This window comes from Ochlerotatus camptorhynchus, unplaced genomic scaffold, assembly GCF_037179485.1.
Source record: "Ochlerotatus camptorhynchus isolate MF236.1 unplaced genomic scaffold, CSIRO-AGI_Acam_v1.1 ptg000274l, whole genome shotgun sequence".
Taxonomy (NCBI): Eukaryota; Metazoa; Arthropoda; class Insecta; order Diptera; family Culicidae; genus Ochlerotatus; species Ochlerotatus camptorhynchus.
The window spans coordinates 8,491,568-8,512,311 of NW_027040763.1; the positions used below are offsets into that span (position 1 = coordinate 8,491,568).

Here is a 20,744-nt window from a genome sequence, read left to right on the forward strand (position 1 = left end):
CGAGACGACCGCGAGTACTCGGTTCAATTCCTTTAACTTTAGAGTTTAACTTTAGATTTAAGACAATAATATATAACGCAAATTATAGTTTGGCTCTGTAAAGTTTATTCGATTGAACCTATACAAATAAATTAGTTTACAAAAAAAAATTAATTTTGACCTATTGCTCCACACATACCTACAGGCGTATGCATGAGCTTGTAGGTCCGTGTGGATCACTTGGTCTAAAGTGAAAGATTAGTAACTTTTTGTACAAATACCAAATCGATTTGCTGTCTTAGACAAAGTTGTTTTGTATAGTATTCTCAATCTAAGTCCGAGATTTGGTGGTATTTGAGCAATATTTGGATTTTTGGTAAACAAATGATTAGGATCGTTTCATTTCCCATACATTTTCCCGAACAAAATTTAAAATTCTTTGAAATTTTGCACAGTTGTTAGGGACCTCAACACATTGAAAGAACAGTGGGGAACAAGGGGTTGTAAAGTTGACCCACCCTAATGTCCATAGGTAAGCTCGGAAGACTTAAGAAACAAGAGTCTTGAGATCATATGTCCCATTGAACAAATCTTAATATCTATAGAGGCAAACCAGACATCCTGGAAAAATCAGGATCTTCGATTCATGAATGCTGAATAGTGTCTTCCCTTCCATGGAATAGAGAACTCAGAAGATTTGGGTATAACCCTCCAGTTCACAAGAATGACCCGGAGCATATAGCTAATTTTGGGTGCACTCTTTGACTTTGTATCTGATTTCGCCTAGACCTGGAACCAGGTCTGATTTTGTGTCATTAGCTTTCATTTCATAATTGATACTTAGCTGCTATGCGTCCTTGGGTCTTCTTCTACAGCGACGTCCTCGGGATAGGAAATTTTTGAAAAATTTACCATACAAAAACAATAGAACCTATTGTTACACTGCAATAAAACCTATTGTAGCAACAATAAATGTTATTGTCAAAACAATAAAAATATAATAGAACTTATTGTTATGTACAATCTAATATATTGTTAATGAGACATTTACAATAGAAAAGGGGGGTTAATAGTTATCGTAACCATAAAAAAAATCAAATTTTTCTCGAACAAATTCGATCTCATTACAATAAATTTAAATGTTTTTTTACTGTGCAAAAGTTGGATTTCATAGAATTTGTTGTAAACCTATTGTGGTGACTATTTGATTATTTTACCAATACAATAGAATAACAATAAGATTAATTGTCAACAAAAGAATCTATTTTATTTTATTGATATTTTATTGTAATTTTATTGTTATTTTTATCCGGACTGCTATCATTTTTCGTATTCATCAATGTTTCGCGATGATTAGGTATAATTGAGTTATTCTATTTTTAAATTTCTCGAACTTATTTGCTGGCGTGATTAGCACCTATGATTAACATTAATTTAACAAGTCCGGTATTTTCCCTACACACATTTGAATTCTATCCAGCTGCATTCCAAATAGACAATCGGATGAGTCAACAAACTCCTAATGATCAACCACCCAAGGCGTATGAACCGACCCTAGACAGCTCGACGGCGGCGCCACCGTCCGAAACGGAATAGAAATATATTAATTATCACACAACAAACGGGCGCTGCCACTTCCTCACATTCTCCCATAATACTTAAACAAACTGGTGGTAAACACGGTATACGCTACATTATCATTATCATTATTGTTCGGCACCCTGTGTCGCGATGGAGACGCACTTCGGTGTCGTCGGAAACGACCAATACCGTATCGCAACGGTCAATTTGATTGCAGTTTTTATCGCTCGCTTATCGCCGAAATGGATGGCATTCAATTTTGGTTCCCATCAAAACTCGGACTTCCCTGCCGGTTGCGCTGCTGGCCGCAAGGTTCCTCAATTATAACAGTGACAAAACAATAGCAATTAAAATAGATGCGGTGGAGATCGTGATTTGATGGGAGACGTTGTTTAACCCTGATGAAGCCATAAAGATGGATAAGTTGCAGTTTCGGCCAGGAGAGACGAGTGATGCTCCCCTAATCTGACTCAGTCCCTCGCAATCCCATGAACCAGAATCGGATGAACCAAGTGGACGTAGTCGTCGTCGTCGTCGTCTTCCTAACTTGTATTGAATTCACTCGCTTACCTCGGCTGGGGGAACTCCAGTCCATGCTTGCATTTGTGTCGGCTGAAGCTTTTTCGCGCACTTTTCAGTCGCATCTTGATTGGGCCCGAAACGACAACTGTGGCCGTCGCCGCCGCCGCCGCTGCCGATGGGGTGGCAATCTTGGCGACGTGTGTAGTGTGTGTTGTGTGTGTGTGTTGGTGTGTGCTGATGATGATAGTGACGACGATGTCGAAGGGCTCTCTGCTCTGCCTCTAATAAGGTGGGAACGCAGCGAAGCGAAGATAGTACTTATGAGAATCTCAAGGTTCCAAGACGCGCTCGAGATTACCGGTGGTGGCGATTGGAGGTGCTCGCTGGTGACATGTATGGGCAATATTATGGTTGGTTGAGAGAAAAGGTGAGTGAAAATCTATGCTCTGATATTTCGTTGCTTCGTTGGATGGTTCGTGGTGCTTCGATGTTAGAGCATCTGGAAGGACGAGAAAGAAATGGTGTTTTATTATTGCACTAGATTTACATGTTTTTTTTTTAAACAGCATTAAAGCGAACACAACATATCCAGAAGACTGGTAACTCTTCCATTTTCTCAAACGACCGGCATGAGACAGGCACAATCGCGTCATCTGCCGTACAAAGGTAAATGCTCCGAACGAATTTGATAGCAAAGGTTCCATCCTCAGAAGAAAGGTTTGTGCGTTTGCTCATTTTTCTATGCGTTGCTTCCACCTTCGCTCGAGCACAGCGCTACTGTGTCTGTCGCTCGGATCCAGGCAAGGTTGCCAGTCTTCTTGATATTATGTCTTCGATTAAAGTCTTGCTCAGCGAAGATAAAAAAAAACATTATTCTGGCATGTGAACGCAACGGGTGGTAGATGATTAGTGCAATCAATCATTTTAATGGAGGTGTAATGTACGCATAATCGCATAACAGTCCCTTATGGATAGGAAAGCAAAAAAAGATTTAACCCACCATGCGAGACCTCAAATCACAGGAGGACACAAAAACGTGATCAATGGTGGTCATATTGTCCAGAGCCTCGTTGGTCACATCCGGATACGTTCCAGGTGCCCCAGGGAAGTCGCCAATTTCTGAATTTGAGAAAAAACCCTTAATGCGTCACCTCAAATCACATGAGAATTTCAAAAAAAGATCCATAGTGGTCATATTCAGTAACCAGAACTTCAGGACCTGTTTCTGACTTGAGTCAACCCTATCAACATTAGTGTGAACATTAGTGGTTTTTCTCAATTCCTATAGGAGAAAGACTAAGATAACAACTGGATCGGTATAGTCACACAATTTTTGACAGAGTTGTAGATCTATTAATTTTCTATTTCTAACGGGTGCACCTTTATACTGGTTTTAATAAGTAGCTTGGGGTGAACCCTGAAAATCAGGTTTCTAAAATTAACTTGGAGTCCTATAGCAAGTGACAGTGAGCTGAAAAATCTCGATCGTACTATCACGAAATAAAAATGATCTTCAAAGAATGCCATGTTATTGACAACGCAAAGTGGTCCAGGAATGCAATCTAGAACAAAATTAATATCTTCAAAATGAGCTATTTGAGTGATTTTATTTCTTCGGTAATGTTTTTTTAATGAATGGCGCTATCTTTTGAAATGAAAAATAAATGTTAAAATTTTTTACTAAACTGCTATTGAAAATGTATATTTTTACTACTTCATTTTGGACAGTTGGTGTCTTGCACAAAGTTTTTTAGTATTCAAACATTATAAAACTCTTACGAAGACGTCAAAATAACAGCAAGCTTGGTTTTCAAGATATAGATTTTATAGTTTTAAAGTTTTATTAAATCGAGATTCAACATAACGATCAGAGCGCAAAATTATTAACTGCTTAGGCTGAATGTGAAATCACTGCACTATTCAATTCATTGCTCTGTCCAGACCATTTGTACAAAGCGGTAAAGGACGATGCAATGAAAAAGCCAACAAAAACCAGGGTGTCGACTCAAAGTCGAAAAAAAAATCCCTGACTTTCCCTGATTTTCCAGTGGGTTTTCAAAAAAATTCCAGTCCACAAAACTCCGATATTTTAACCTAAGAAGCTACAACGTGATGTGCTTTATTATACCGTAGTGCAAATTATGGTTAGTATAAAATGAGCAGCAGAGTTTTCGAAAATATCAAGAATAGCATACTCATAGCACACACAACAGAACTTGATACTAATACAATTTATACAGAACATATGACCGACTACCTACGAAGAGTGTGAATAGGCCTAGGGTTATAAATACATATGTATTATAATGTAATAATGAATAACTACTGCTCACAACTAGGCTCACTATTTATTACTAAATAATAATAGGAATATTTAATCAATGTCACCAAGCTCTCAATTTGTGTTCATAATTTCACAACCAAATAAAAATCAACCCGTAGACCTTTATCTTTACCAGTGTTCGGAAGATCATTCTTAAATCTCATTCATTGAGTGTCCTTGCGAGAATAAATTCGCGTGCGAATGTGGTAAACAAAATTCACGCTTGAGATTCTCATGAATATTCACGCAATCACACTCACAACGTCGAAAAATCATTCCAACTTTAAACTCATAAAAACCATGCAAACGTTAATTGATACCATGGTTATGCATGTTTTTTTTAGATTTCCAAACCCTGATGCACAAACAATAGTAATAGCAATAAATAACGCCAAAATATAAATTAATTAATTTTTGAACCTGAAAACTCTTCGGTGATTTTTGCAATGATAAATTTTGCAAGGCAAAACTCATAGGTGCAAAAACTCATGCATGAGTTTTGAGTTTTTCCGAACACTGCTCTTTACATATAAATTATTGTAAAATAACAGAGCAGTGGTTATTCTTGCTTTGACTCGAGTTTTCGTACTCTCTGGACCTTCATATGACAACCGCAGACATGGCAAAATAATTTAAGTTTAATTATCATTAACATTTTATTCTTTCAATGAGTTCACATTACAACGTGAAATTACAAGTTGAATTTGTGTTTATGTTCAGATTACTATAAAAAATGTTTATGATTTGAGCAGAACAATTTTCTCCTGCAAACTCTCGGCTTCTTTTTGAGCATTTTCCAATTACTTTCTTCACTTATTCTCGAGATGTTTCGCTTCTGCTTCTCTCTGGCGTTTCAACAACTTCACTTTGTCGGAATCGAGAGCTTCTTTCATACGACGATCCTGCATGAGTAACACCATCATAGATCTGACGTCACGCTACGACTGACTCTTCCCTCATGTTTTCAAAAAGACATTCTGCATTTACTAAAAAAAACCTCTCTCTGCATAGGCGTTGCCATGCGATAAGCAGCAAATCATTTTCAAAAACCAACAATAGTTCTGAATACGCCGACCAATAACCTGTGCCATTTACCTGTGCAATATTGTTCAGATGATCAATATTAATGAACCTTTCCATAATGCCTCTAACCATTTGAGACATCGCGTTGTACAAAAAAGGCACCACAGGGTTGTCCGTCTGAAATTCGCATAGAAATGGCTCAACTTCGACAGCAACTGATTTCATGAAAGCCAGCTTAATACCACGTTCAAACGCTGTCCAGACTGGAGAGTTATAACATGTTATAACGGTTGTCAAATAATTGCAACACAGAAACCACCATCAAGATAGTGATATAACATGTTATAACTGTTATAACCCTGTAGTTTGAACTTACTATTAGCCATCAGCAGCAAGTCATTCAAACAGTTTTTAACATCTTGGTAGGAAGCCGACGTTGGTTCGATTTTGTCTTTCTGGACGCCTTGAATAAATTTTCGTATTTGCGGAATAATTTCGATTGCCCTCTGAACAGCACCTCTATTATTCAGCCATCGGTGGCCGCAAAACTTTAACGGGAATATGGTAGATCCGGAATACATTGTGAAAAACGCTCGTCTTGCTGGTACATCTTTGAAGATATTGTAGATACCTCGCAAATATTTGACAACATCCCAACTGGTACTGCGAACAAGATCCTTGAATGCATTTTGCAAAATATGCAGCCCACAGCTTCCCAGATCTATCAGCTTCTCACCACCTTTTTGTACTTCAATTCACATTGGGCCCATCCATGGAAACTTGCGGCAACTTGTTCGAAGGGTTACCGGCAAGGGCTTCGATAAACGCAGCGAGTAGATCTGATGCCTGGGATCTTTCCAAAAACTTTGACGTCTTGTAACGAGTTGCCACCTCGTTTTTCGAATTATCCCAGAGTCGGGCATTCAAATCCTTTTGTTTTTTTTAGGGGTTCGCTAAATCCTACAACAAAAAAGCTGGACTTTTGCAGTGTTTTTCTCAGCTCTGCTTTATTGTACGGAGCAATGCCAAACATATCCAGGTCACGTCCTAGCTGAAACTTAGCAGCGATTTGACTGTCGAAAAACATTATTTTTAAAACAGTCATGTCAACGAGCTCTTTGCCCCATTGCACCAGTTTTGAGTATAGATACTATAGATTCCATAGATAAGCGGAGGCACAAAAAATTGTTTTGGCAACCATGAAAAATAAATGATCTTACTGGCATCCGTGAAAAAAAGTTCATGCCATTATAGAACTCTTCGTTGTGCAGTTTTATTTTGTTTCGTGCGTAAAAGTTCAAAATGAAGTGCAAAGCAAATCTTTACAACAATGAATCGAGGAATAGTTTACTTTATCTTTCCTTCTTCCGTTGTCCACGAAATAAATCGAAATGTGGAGTGTGGAAAGCGTTTTTTGCTCATAATATTACAATACTTCACCCTCAAACAACACCATGATGACGTCATGCTGGTTGGGCTACACTAACTGACAGTTCGTTTGGCTACATTATACTTTGTCTCCGCTTATCTATGGAATCTATAGTATCTATAGTTTTGAGGTAAACGAACTAGAGGGGGTACCAAAAAGCAAAGTACCAAAATCAATGTGAGGTAGACGCCTTATATAAGTATATTGGATTTGACAACCACAGCATACCCCTGGCAAATTAGTAAAGGACTACACTTACAAAATCAGGAAGGCCTGATTATTTTTCTGAACGAAGCGAAAGAGAAAACAGCCAAATGAAACAACACAAAATTTGTGTTGGTGATACTCTAAGGAAGTCTTAGCGTGAAACTTTAAAGGCACAAATGTCAGCTTCCACAAAACATACAATTTTGAAATTGCTACTCCTTGTTTGCTGTGCTACTACAAACAGAGAGTAGCAATTTCAAATATGTATGTTTTGTGGAAGTTGACGTCAGAATAAACGTGCTGAGTCAGTAGCTCAGACTGAGTGCTCGGCTGTCAGTGACTCGTTTACTTCTCAATCATTCAGACTCTCACGAGGCAGTGAATGATGGTGCAGATGTAAGTTCATATTCATATGAAAATGACTAAAAGAGCGAATTGTCAGAGCTATAGCATTTTATAATAATGTTGTGAAACTTATGTAATATTTGTATACAGTCAACTCTCCCTTATTCGATCTCTCTATAACTCGATAGCTTGAGCTTGATTGACCGCCCACGGTTGCTACTCTGTTACTGCCAGATCAGCTGTAATTACACAGAGAACCAATAGACGATGCTTGGGACTAGCAATCATCCTCAATGTGTAAAAACTGGTGATCTTAAATTAGGCAATACCAGCGCCGGCCGCGCCCGAACACAGGTCAAGAAAGGAATGGGAAGGATTGTGTTGACATGACACTCGCTTTGATGGAAGCCGAGAACACCTCTGCACTTCCACGAGGAATCACTGGGATGTTGGATAAGAGGGTTGGGTTTGCAGCAGAGTTCGTTTTGGTAAACGATAAGCTGAATTGATGTCCTAACGATCATATAACGCGAAGGAGCTTGGGACTAAACCCACGGTCTTCTGCTCAGTAAGCAAAAACGTTTGCCACCAGGCAGACGAGCACCTTTTTAATCACCGAGTTGCTGTTTTTACCATGTAGTCATATTAACAAATAAAACGATTGACGAATCTTGAATGTGGATGGGCCTGAGATTAGACTCATGATGTTCTGCTCAGTAAGCAAAAACGGTTGCTCTAAGGCCACCGAGCCCATCATATCACATAATACCGTTGCTCAAATTTGTGTATCCATTCAAACCCGGAACCAACGACAACAACGAGTTTCCATAAATCTCTTTGATATGTAAGGACCTGGGACCGCGTTTTTCTGCTCAGTAAGCAGGCCACTGTAACCGACGATCTTTCAAATCCGAAAACTAAAAACTACGAAAAAGTATTTAGGCCTTCATTAAGTTCCACTTTCACGCGACGTTCAATGACAGGGTCCTATCCAGGATTACATCTGAAAAATCCAAATCTGGCCAACGCCCACCCTAAACCTAAACCTGTTCTAATCCACCTGAAATGTCTAACGAATGGAAGACTTTGACTACCCAGCCATGCAATAGTCTCATTCCGTGCCTTATGGCAACTTGATGATTCTATTGCGCTCATCTTTTGGCACCACCCAGGGGAGACTTGGTCCTGTACCCAATGCTTAACTTATCTCCATTCCACTCAGCTACTCGCAATTTCTTGTGATATAGTGGGCGGAATATTATTATATGAGACAATTCAATGCAGACGTCTTTCCAAATTTGGCAGATCGACAGGTAATCGGTGAGCTACCACGATAGTTGCTATTCAACAACTCGACAACGTCCCATCGTCAACGCCTGCTATGAGAATTTCCCATTGCAGACGCCAACGAAATGACGTCATCGAGCTATCGATCAACTACCCTGGTTATCGCCTGGTACCTTATAGCACGATGCTAGGAGGCGAACCGGAAGAATCGATGAGCTACCTCCCCCCTCGATCTCTCTATAACTCGATATTCTCTCAAACTCTAAAGAAATCCAAGCTACTTTGACCACGCTTCCCATACAAATTTTCAAAATTTACCTCCAAAACTAGATGTTCTTCCTAACTCGCTGATCCCTTCAATATCGAGTTAGGGAGAGTTGACTGTAAAACCTTGGTGTAGCCAAGCTTTTTTGCCTAAAAAAAGTAAGAGGTTGTATCCACGACCGTAGATTTGACGTAAGATTACGTGCTCGGTATCAATATTCGGTGACTGTGTTAGGGAAACCACTTTTTTTCCCATCACGGAAACGCCTCGTTTTCTGATGACAAAATTACGCATTTCCGGGCACAGAACGCACGAAATTTTTGGTTTATTCAAAAGATAATAAAAAAAGCAAAAATTTATTCCAATCGCGAAATAAATTCTAGATTTTGTTTGCTTTTTTCTAGCGTCCTGGAGAAAATCTTACCTTAATTCGATGTGTTTCTGGTTAATTGACAAGGCTATGTGGTAATCGGTCATTGCGAGAATTTTTTTGTACCACTTCAATACCGTTACGCATTTGACCACAAACGTTTGGTTGCTGGGTACATTATCAAAGAGCTTTGGGGGTGATGTTGCTGGCAGCAAGGCAAGCGAACGTTCAATGAAAATTAACTCTTAAGCAACAATAATTTATGGCGATGCTAAGCTATTAGGGTGTTCAACACACATGAGCCTGTCGAGCTGTATGTACGACCCACGAAGAGCTACTGAATCCGATCAGTAGCGATGTGGCTTTTTCCTCCTTCTTCGGTGAATGGACGCTCGTGTGGACTGCAGCTCGCTGCTTGCGAGCAGCCTTTCGTTGTGTACTTGAGAACAATGTTCAACGCCACGTGCCGAAAGCACTGCTGCTGCTGCCGCTGATGACGACCGACCGGACACCACCACACACGGTGATTGAATAAGCACCGTTCAGCGAGACCGAATACTATTCGATTTTGAAATCTGTGTTAGGGAAAGCGCTTTATGAAGGCAATCGGTGATAATTTTGATTTCATTTGTATAATTTTCGATAGTGATCTATTGGAAATTTATATCGTGTTAATTTAACGGATTATAGAAATTCATAGAAAAATTTCCAATCGATTGGCTTGTTTAGAAATAAAATCCATCCGCTATTGACAGAGTTATAAGTGGTCAAAACCTGACCACTTTTCGTAACGTGGCCGATTTTGGTTTTTTGAAATTGCACCCCCAATATGTTGCCTTTGGAGGCTTTTCATTACTTTATATTACAGAATGCCAACGTAAAATCCAGTTGATTTTCAGTTAACCCATCGTAAAAAAGATAGTTTAATGCTATCAATATCCCTATCCAAATGCAAAATTTCCGCACCGGAGAGCCACACTCTGTGTGTCACTGAAGATGCACTCTCAAGTGCACCTTCAGCAAAAACTCAGAGTGTGGCTTTTCGGTAAGGGTTTTTTATATGTTGATAAGAAAATGAAAAGCACTAAACGATCTATTCTAAGAATTCAATTGTTTTTACAGGGCTGATACAAGATTTTCAAAATTTGATCCGTGGAATCCGCGATTTCTCAAAATAAATCCGCAACTTCAAACACTAATCCGCGACAAAAAAAAACTGTTTTCATTGCTTAAAAATAGCATTCGTATACTACTACATGGCATTACAAGCTTATTGCTTATAGCATATTAGATTGTTGCCTGCTCTCAACTTAGTGTTCTTTGAAGCACTTTCACATTTTAATTGAGAGCTTTCTATGTTTGAACCATCCTATGCCCAAGGAAGTAGAGAAATTTTCCAACCCGAAAAATTAATAGACCGAACGGGAATCGAACTCAGTCACCTCTAGCATGGACTTGCTTTGTAGCTGCGCCTTTACCGACTGAGCTAAAGGAATATCGTTTGTAACCTTTGAAAAAAAAAAATAAAAAAATAGCAATGGATCATCTTCAGTTATTTATGTATAGTATAAATTCTGAGTAATTAGTGAACATAATAAAACAACCTTACATTATGACATTCAACTGGATAATACCGGCCTAGATTTGATGAAACATTATTAAAAAAAAATGCATTTTCATTTGAAATGCAAATTTTTTTGAAAGTTAATCTTTGCGTCTCTGAAGTATTTTGCTGTCCTAAATGTTGTAGTTAGTTTGACTCTATCTTTCTCAATTTTTGGCCGATTCAAACCAAACACCCTGCAAATAATCCAGAAATTACCAGAGTCACACTTATTGGTCACGTCGCGGTTCTGTATTTACACGGATATTCCTTAGGGTCTGTCCAATGGTGAGACATTTTCATAATTTTTTTTTATTTCTAATATGAACCTTTTCGTTGTCAAAGCATAACCGAATCGTATATATGTGACTTTGTGGATCATGCATGTACATATACCGGAAATTATAGGTTTTCCAAATCGTCCAGGACATCAGTTGATTTGTTCTACTAGATCAACCAAGACTGCAATAATGTCTGTAGTGTCGAAAAATGTCCAATCAGATTCAAAGTGTCTACAGTGGATCATGCATGATCTATTTCCGTAATCCAGATGCTGTAGGTTCTTCAAATCGTCCTGATCGTCCTGAAATCGTTCAGATTATTTGATCTACTAGATCAACCGAGATTGAGACTTTAGTATCGAAATATTTCCAGACAGATGCACAGTGTCTATGTGGATTGTGCATGAGTTATTGCCATGTATACCAGATGTTTTAAGTTCTCCAAATCGTTCTGGAGTTCAGATGATTTATTCAACTAGATCAACCATGACTGGGATAAGGTCTGTAGTATCGAAACATGTCCAAACAGATCCATAGTGTCTATATGGATAATGTTTTATTATTTCCATGTGTACCAGATGATCTAGGTTCTCCAAATCGTCCTGCAGTTCAGGTGATTTGTTTTACTAGATCAACAAATACTGGGATAATATCTGTAGTATAGAAATATCGATATGGAAATCCTAGAACATTTGGCATACACGAAAATAGGTTCGCATGATCCACATAGACACTGCAAATTTGTTTGGACATATTTCGATACTACAGATATTGAATTAGTCTTGGGTGATCTAGTAGAAAAATAATCTGATCTCCAGAATAATTTCAGAACCTATAACATCTTGTATACGTAACAATAGGTCGGGCACGATCCACATAGACACTTTGAATCTGTTTGGACATATTTCGATACTACAGACATTATTGCAGTCTTGGTTGATATAGCAGAACAAATCAACTGATCTCCAGGACGATTTGGAGAACCTAGAATATCCTATTTACATGGCAATTACTCGCATATACACGATTGGTTTATGATTTGACAACGAAAAATGCAATGCTCATATTGGAAATAAAAAAAAAACATGAAAATGTCTCACATTGGACAGACCCCAGGGAATTTCCGTGTAAATCCGGTGTGACTAATGGAATTGAGATCATTTCTCGATTATTTGCAGAGTGTTTAGTTTGAACCGGTAAATGATGATGTTGATGATGATGATAGTCCCTCTTACCCCTACAAAGGTTTGAGCTGGACGACTTATCTTTATGATAATTAAATATGACAATTTAACCAGATTTGCAGACAAAATCGAACTGGTTTCAGTAACAGATATAAATTCCCTATAGAGTTTACAGTTGCTTCACAGCGATATACATGTGGAAAAGCTCAGATGTCCAGTTCGCCTTTTTGTCCACCTAAAATATTCATAAGTATTACAAGCAATCAAGAGTTAATGAACAATCAACAAAGCATCCTATTACACTAGCAACCCCGAAATCTGATGCTATCATAATTTTCAGCAATGTCAGGAATGCTCACGAACCCCCAACATTTGCCAGAAAACTTACTACCAACTCAAGGTATCTTACAAATAAGCTTCAAAATTGCATTTTTTTTTTTTTTTCAAATGTTAAATTCAGTTCTCTATATCCGTAATACGCGCGCAAGGCTCAAACCTTTGTAGACTGATTTTTTTTACTACTACTATTAAATCAAATATCAAAAATCCATCATCTCGTCCATGGCGAACAGAAATAGTTTTTGCAGTGCTACAATAATTATTAAAAAGTCGTTATAACAGTCCATACAAAATAATCCGTTAAAAATAACTTCGTCAAGATACATAATTTGTCAATTCATAAAAAAAATCACCGTTCAAAAGACAGTTTTAACGTGGGAAATGCAATGTCTCTTAAATTCTGCTAATGTTGTTACACGTTTAGTGTGTCTAGGCATCGAATTGAAAACATTTATTACTTTTAAAAATAATGAATTCTGTGAAGCACAAGTCAAGAAATGTGGTGTTCTTATTTCATCCACGTTTCTAGTATTATATCTATGAAAGCCACTTGCTCTTTAAATTCGATCACACAAATATCGAGGCAGCAAACCGTTAACTACTTTAAAAATGAACACCATAGTCAAATATACAATTCTTTGCTTCACCGACAACCATTGTAAGGCGTCTAGCATCAAAGTTGAGGAAGTGAATCTATTACATCTCAAAATCAAACGCATTATGTTATTGTGTAAGCGCTGTAATCTCGATATTTGTGTTGCATTGGACAGAAATAAAATGGATGGGCAAAAGTCTAGATGAAGAGAGATGATTGATTTGTATAGCTGTATTTTACTGGCAATAGTTAAATCGTTTTTCAATCGACATAGAATTCCATACTTCTTGGCAATTTTCTTGATGACATTGTCACTGTGAGAGTTGAACTTAAGTTTGTCATCAATAATCACGCCAAGATATTTAATCTCCTGAACGTGATCAATCGTCTCATCATCAATTACAACTGAGACGTTCTCATTTAATCGATTCCGCGAAATTACCATAAATTTAGTTTTACTTGTATTCAATTTTAACTGCTTATACTTCAACAATCTACTTAGATACTGAAAATCTTCATTCAAGTGTGATACGGCAACTTCTTAATCCTTAGCTGCAATGAATAACACAGTATCATCTGCAAAAAGATTAATGTCGCAAAATCGTAAAACACGTCGCAAGTCATTAATATACATGATAAATAACAAGGGTCCTAATACACTTCCCTGGGGCACTCCAAGGTTATTCCCCACGGGACTGGAAACAGAATCATTAAAAACAGTCCGTTGAGTTCTGTCAGACAAATAGCTTTCAAACCATTTATATACAGTACTCGTAATTCCAAAGCGCTTGATTGATTTTAACAGTAAGGGCCTAGAAATTGTTTCAAAAGCGCGTTTCAGATCCAAAAAAACAGCAACAATCGTATCTTTACGCTCCAAGTTGTCTTTCCACTTTGCTAACACCAAATTCAACGCAGTTTCACATGAATGACCCTCCCGATATCCCGATTGTTCTGGTATCAACAAAGAGTTGCAATTCAAATACTCCAACAGCTGGCCTTTAACAACAAGTTCTAAGATTTTCTCTAATGTGTGCAACATGTTGATAGGACGAAACTCTTCGGCTTTAATTGTTCCAGCAACTTTTTGAATAGGAACCACCAAGGATTCCTTCCAAATTTGTGGCACAAATCCATTCTGCTATGATTTATTAATAAAATTGAGAGCCGAAAGAACAACAAAATTGATGACAGCAAAATAATCCGGGACGGAAAGGTTACAATGAATTCCACAATTTTTGTGACAGCACAATTCGCGATTTTTGCGACATTATTTAATGTTTCCGCGGTTTTCGCGACTGAATGTTCAAATCCGCGACAAATCTGCGAAATTCGCACCAGTTGTAACAGCCCTGTATTTAACGTAAACATTCTATATTAAAAAGTAATGACAAAGTCCCAAAAGAGCGATTCATCCCTACTCAATCAGCAACAAAAGGTTAGAACCAGAGTTTGGTAGATTTTATACCGCAATACACTCTCGCATGGTGATTTATAAGTGATTTACCCGAGTTACGGTTATGTTGATAGCTATCTATGAATGTTCGAAAACGACAACGAGTAGCAGTTTGTCGATTATAAAAAGTGGCGTACAGTGCATCCGGATTTGATACGTTGCGATAAAGTAACTGCTAAACCTATCGTCTAACTTTCAGATTTACCGCAGATGTATTGGATTGTTCACTGCTCGACGTGAGTCACTAAATTCCAAAAACCGAAATAAGAGTCCAAAACAAATGCGCTATCTCTCGTTTTATCGTGGAAAACGCATCTGTGAAGTATTTCTATTTCAGGTTAATAACTTTTTTTTATCTACCACAGGTTTATCAACAATTCTGTTCACGATGATAATAATCGATAATGATAATCCATCATCGCTTTTGGCGTAAATGAATACTCTGACTTGCAGGGTAAAACCGATATAAATAATAAAATAGCAGAGTGCCTCTTATGCTAGGTCATCATGTCAAATAACACCGCATACATCAATTGGAAAGTACGTTTTATAAATTGAATGCGTCAGAAAGCACTTCACTAATCGTTAGAGAGTCAGAATATTGATTGGTTATCTTTACTCGAAACACTAGGATCATCATAATCTGCTCTCAAAATTATCATCTCATAATAGATTACACCACTTAGCCAGTTTATCTCCGAATCTTGCACACAGCATCTTGCAGCCATCTCAAGTTGGACATACTTTCTCGCAATGACAGTAACCCATCCATGTATGCGATCGGTGGTACCGTCGACCCACCGCTATTTTTCGGCTGTCCCCCAACCAATTGCGCTGATTTTCTGTAGATAACTAATCACTAATCACCTACAAAAAAAATCAGCGTAATTGGTTAGCAACATGGACAGCCGAGAAACCGCGGTGGTGGACGGAACCACCCACCGCATATATGAAGGGAATGCTGTATCCCTACCGAATGTGTGTGTGCTTGCGAAACTGCTGTCGAGTGCAAAACAAAAGCGGCCACCGATGGCCAAAACGAGACGCAGTTTATCATCATATCTTCAAGGGGGTAGAAAAGCCTTTCAGAACACAAGCAACGCTAAGCATGAGTTAGTGTGTGAAGGATGTTCGACTCGATGGGTGGATGGCAAGCTCTAGGAGTAGAAGAAGTACGGTGTTGTAGATTATAACAAACAGAAAATGCCACCGGCACTCTGGGACAATTTTCTCCTACTAAGCTACGCTCGATTCACTTTGAGGGCTAGTGGACTTTGATGACGATGACGGCATGAAAGTGAAGGTACGGTACTAAAAATAGCTCCTACCAGGATCAAGGGATATCGTCTTGCCATACCTATATGTTCCATGAATCAGTAACAGACATCGGCATTTACATTTCCCTCTGAAACCTTTATGGGGCCTCAGATCAATGAGGTACAGAGAAAGGTGAAGCAGATCGTGAAATATGGTTGTATTAGTAATCCAAAAAATAAACGTAAACGCAATTAGTGACGTCACTAATTGCATGTATCGTACAGGGGTTTTACTCACACAACTTAACCGACTGCTTCACCTCGGTAATCCAGCTCATTGGCCTCAGATAGCTTATACAGTAGAGGCAGGGTTTTAACACGGACAATTTTTACGGAGCGGGTAACACTCCTACTGTTAATTCTCAATTCAGTGCTCGATTAAGAGAACATCATTGCTAAAAAAAAGACAAACAAATCAATAATTTGATGGAATTTTCCCGGTAGAATGGTTTTCACCTTGGATGAACAACGAATAGCAGGAAAAATGAGCAAATGCGTAACGATATACAGTCAAGTTTCTTGCTCCGTGGACCCGTTCCTCAAGGAGTCTCATAAAGCAAGCATCAAATTAAGAATCACACTCTTCAACGACATTCGGGCTAATTGATCCCATGCTCTCTAACTCGAAATGTTCGTTTTGTTCATAATCATGGTACCAATAAATCGCACAGCAGGAATGATGACTGTACAGTTTTCACCCCTGGTTTCCACGGGTGATTGAATTTTCTGGAAGCTTAATATGCCCTAATCGTAATTATTACAAACGATGTTCATCCGCTTACCCCACTCTCAACCACCATTACGATGACGATGATGATGATGATGACGAAGATGATATAGTTTTTAGTGGTCGCATCGAAGGCAGAAAAAGAACTCTCAATGATGGATTACGACGAGTTCACTTTAATCCGCTTCGTCAAGGAGCAGCAGCATGTTCGTTCTGCTCGCTGCAGTTACTTATTAGAAGTGACACTGCTGTGTAACAAGAATACAAGAATCGATGGCTGGCTGGCATGGATAATCTCCCGGTGAGTGTACGGGTGAAAAATCCTTTACAGCTCCGTAGAGTGCGCTTCTAAGGATTCACTTTATTGATCTAACTTCGTTTTGTTTTTCTATGTTATTATCGGTACTGCTGTCTGGTGGCTTATACATACGTACACACGCTATTTCGCATGATAGGAAGCCAGCATTTATGGGTGATTTGTGTCAACTGGAAAAGTTCACCCCTTCGTCGACATAAGACGCCCAATTTGGCTTCTTCTTCTGCTTGATTCCTTTATTCAACGTCGGTCTCTGTACTGCAATCTTGTGTCAATCACCGACGGACATTGATTGTCATCCATTTTCGACTACCGAATGGCCAGGGAGGTGGCCTAACCTATCCACTTGAGCACAGGAACCTACATAACTACTTAAACTAGGTTGCCAAATCACGAATAATCTGGTGGTTTGATCGCAGACAGGCGACTTTGAATCTTTCCAGCGTGGAATTCTTTCGCTCCTCGAGTGTTTGAAGACCGGCCAGGTGGTGAATCTCAGAATTCCGAGTTCGCGGTGGACTGTTAAGGATCATTCTGAGGATCTTGTTTTGGATCCTCTGAAGCTTTCGGTGGTGGCACTTAGCACAACTCTCCCAGATTGGCATACCATACTCAATTGTTTTTGAGGGACAGGGTGGACTTCCTGTTTATCAGAGGGTAGAGCGACCTGATCACGATGTTACACTTGGTGGATGTCTTGTCCACATGGGATCGGAATAGCAATTTGTTATCGAGGGTGAGATCAAGGTAGACTACTTCACTCGACCATTCAATGGGAGTGTTATCAAGATGGATCTTGACGCTAGCAGGCGGAACAAGCCGAGATGAATTCGAGTGTGGAATCAGAATGGTTTGTGTTTTAGCTGCATTGATACAAATCTTCCAGCTCTTGAAAGAGTCGGACAGAACATCCAGGCCTGATTGTAGTTTACTCGCCAGAGCACGGATCACTCGACCCTTATAGATGATGGAGGTGTCATCTGCGAACATAGACAGGATACCACCACCCGGCAGAGGAGGAACGTCTGACGTGAAAATGTTGAACAGGGTATGCCCAAGCAGACTACCCTGAGGGACTCCTGCAACAACGTTGAACGTATCAGAGGGGACATTGTTCAAGTAGACCTGGAATGATCTGCCCGACAAGTAGTTTTTGATGATCTTCACGAGGTAGATCGGAAAGTTGTATCGATGCAGCTTGTACACTAGACCATCATGCCAGACATTGTCGAACGCCTTCTCGACGTCCAACAATGCCATGGCAGATGTATTGGAAACGGACTTGTGCGAGTTGGTGGATGGTAGAGTGGCCTTTTCTAAACCCGAATTGCTCTTTGAGAAAGATGTTATTATCATTTGAAAACACCAGCAGACGGCTGAGCATCAACTTTTCGAATAGCTTCGAGATGGAGGACAAGAGGTTGATGGGGCGATAGCTTTTGGCACTGGTAGGATCTTTGCCAGGCTTGCGTATTGGAATCACTTTGACTAACTTCCAGCATGCAGGGAAGTAGCCAAGCTCCTAACGTTTGTTGAAGATAAGGGTAAGATGGTTGAAGATGTCAATACTCAAGTTTTTCAACTAGAGGTTGACTACACCATCCATACCCACAGCCTTCATGTTTTTAGTACTTCTAATAGCTGCTATAACCTCATCAGCCGATATTCTTCTATAATCATGCACTACTAAGGGGGTGTCAGCGACTCTAGACATTGCCTCCAGTACGGCAGGCCCATGGGGGCTCACCATGGTTTGGCCAAGAATATGTAAAATCACAAAATGTTGGCCAAGAGCATTGGCCTTTTCAACTGGGGCTATGAGTAGGGATGGGTCCAAGTTCTGGTCAACAGAGGAAAGCGAAGGGATCGGTCTAGACATATTTTTCAAAATGTTGGTCATCTTCCAAAATGGTTTTGCACAATCTGGCAGAGAGCGAATCTTGTTGACGAAATCGTTATTTCTGAGTCCCACCATCCTGGCCTGGATAATATTGGTTAGCCTATTGACATTGGTCTTCAAGTGGGGCAGCCCAAAACGCTGGAACTGGCTACGAATGGTGTTACGGAGCCCGATAAGATCTTTGGTTGGGCTGTCAACCTTCAGAGCATGACTCACCTGTCTGGATGCTGGTGCGTGTTGCTCCCTGGCACGGGATATCGCCTCTTCGATGGTTTGCAGACACCGATCGACTTCTTCGAACGACTCCGGTAGGACGTCGTAGTCGATTGCTGTGTCCACACAGCGCTGGTACTGCTGCCAGTTGACACGATGGTAATTTCGCCGGGAAACTTGAAACCTATTGGCCGAGGAACCTACTTCGGCTACCACCGGATAGTGGTACGAGCTCAGTTCCTGATAGGCGATAGGATGTTATCGCCAATGTTTTTGATGAAGATGTCGATGGTGGCCTGAGCTCCGGATCGACTCAACCGAGTGGGAGTGTCCGGACACAGGATGTTGTATTGGGCTTCCTGCAGATCGTTCTATAAGATTTTGCCGTTCTGGTTTCACCGACTATTGCCCCAGGCTTGATGCTTAGCGTTCAGGTCGCCTGCAATGACGAATTTTTGCCGCCGTCGTGTTAGCTTGATGATGTCTCTTCGGAGGTCTGCGGCCGAGCCGTCCCTAATGTTGGTTTGCTTGGGGCAGTAGACCGCGATGATGGTGGTTGGACCAAGCGATGTGCTCACCTCAACACCGATGGCTTCGATAATTTTCAGCTGGAAGCTTGGTAGTAGTCGGCAGCTGATGTTCCGTCTCGCACCGATTGCCACTCCCCCTCCCCCGGAGCTGGTGCGGTCAAGCCTTACGAGCCGAAAGTCGGGAAGGAAGATGTCAGCTCGGGCTTCAAGTGAGTCTCGGTGATGACGACTATGTCGATGTACCGTTCGATGAGAAAGTCAACAAACTCGATGTTTTTGCTTTTCAAGGAGCAAGCATTCCAATTTACGATCTTGATTGCTTCACGGTCCATACTTAGTGACAAGGGACAGGGCAGCATGTAGCTGTTCAGATCGAGTCTTGCAAGTGCGCATGATGATGATGACCTAGGCCACGAGCGTCACAAGTTCCTCCGAGGTGAACGGAGCCAGGGAGGCGGCTCCCACACCTGGGTAGATATCGCACCCATCAACCACATGAGCCGGGACCAACGGCTTTCCCAAGTAACATTTCAAGTTTTATCGTGGTTTTAAAGTGTTCTACAAGTCTAAATCACCCTATAAAACACAAATTGCTATTTGGGTTACTTCCCTTCCGAAGGAAGACGTGACCAGGGATTTCAATGCCTCAGAAAAATCCCACCGACCTCGGCTGGGATCATTTGGATTCTATGGTTTTTTGAGTAGAAGTCATTTATGGATGAATTGAAGAAATATTAGCGACTCATTTTCCCAAGCAACTTGACTCTTACTAACAGCAAAAAAACAAGTTATCTTCCATTTAATTTCACTTAATTAATTTATGTATCCATGATAAATACGTAGTCGATTTCAGCCCAATTTACTTCTTTAGAAGAACTAGTACGTCCGGCTAAACTGTTACCACCAACGACTGGCCATCTGGCGGAGAAGATTAAGCGAGTTCATAAAACATT

The 20,744-nt window shown here is 39.9% G+C and overlaps 2 protein-coding genes across 2 annotated transcripts in view; both read right to left on the reverse strand.

Annotated features, from left to right (window-relative positions):
* The window catches only part of LOC135705742 (uncharacterized), a 210,526-nt gene that overhangs the window by 87,845 nt on the left and 101,937 nt on the right, over window positions 1-20,744 (reverse strand). The window lies entirely within an intron of this gene.
* The window catches only part of LOC135705688 (P protein-like), a 95,630-nt gene that overhangs the window by 67,760 nt on the left and 7,126 nt on the right, over window positions 1-20,744 (reverse strand). The window contains exon 2 of the mRNA XM_065227474.1: window positions 2,131-2,581. Within this exon, the coding sequence (XP_065083546.1) occupies window positions 2,131-2,204 (74 nt within the window). The 5' untranslated portion in view covers window positions 2,205-2,581. The remainder of the gene's footprint in view (window positions 1-2,130; window positions 2,582-20,744) is intronic.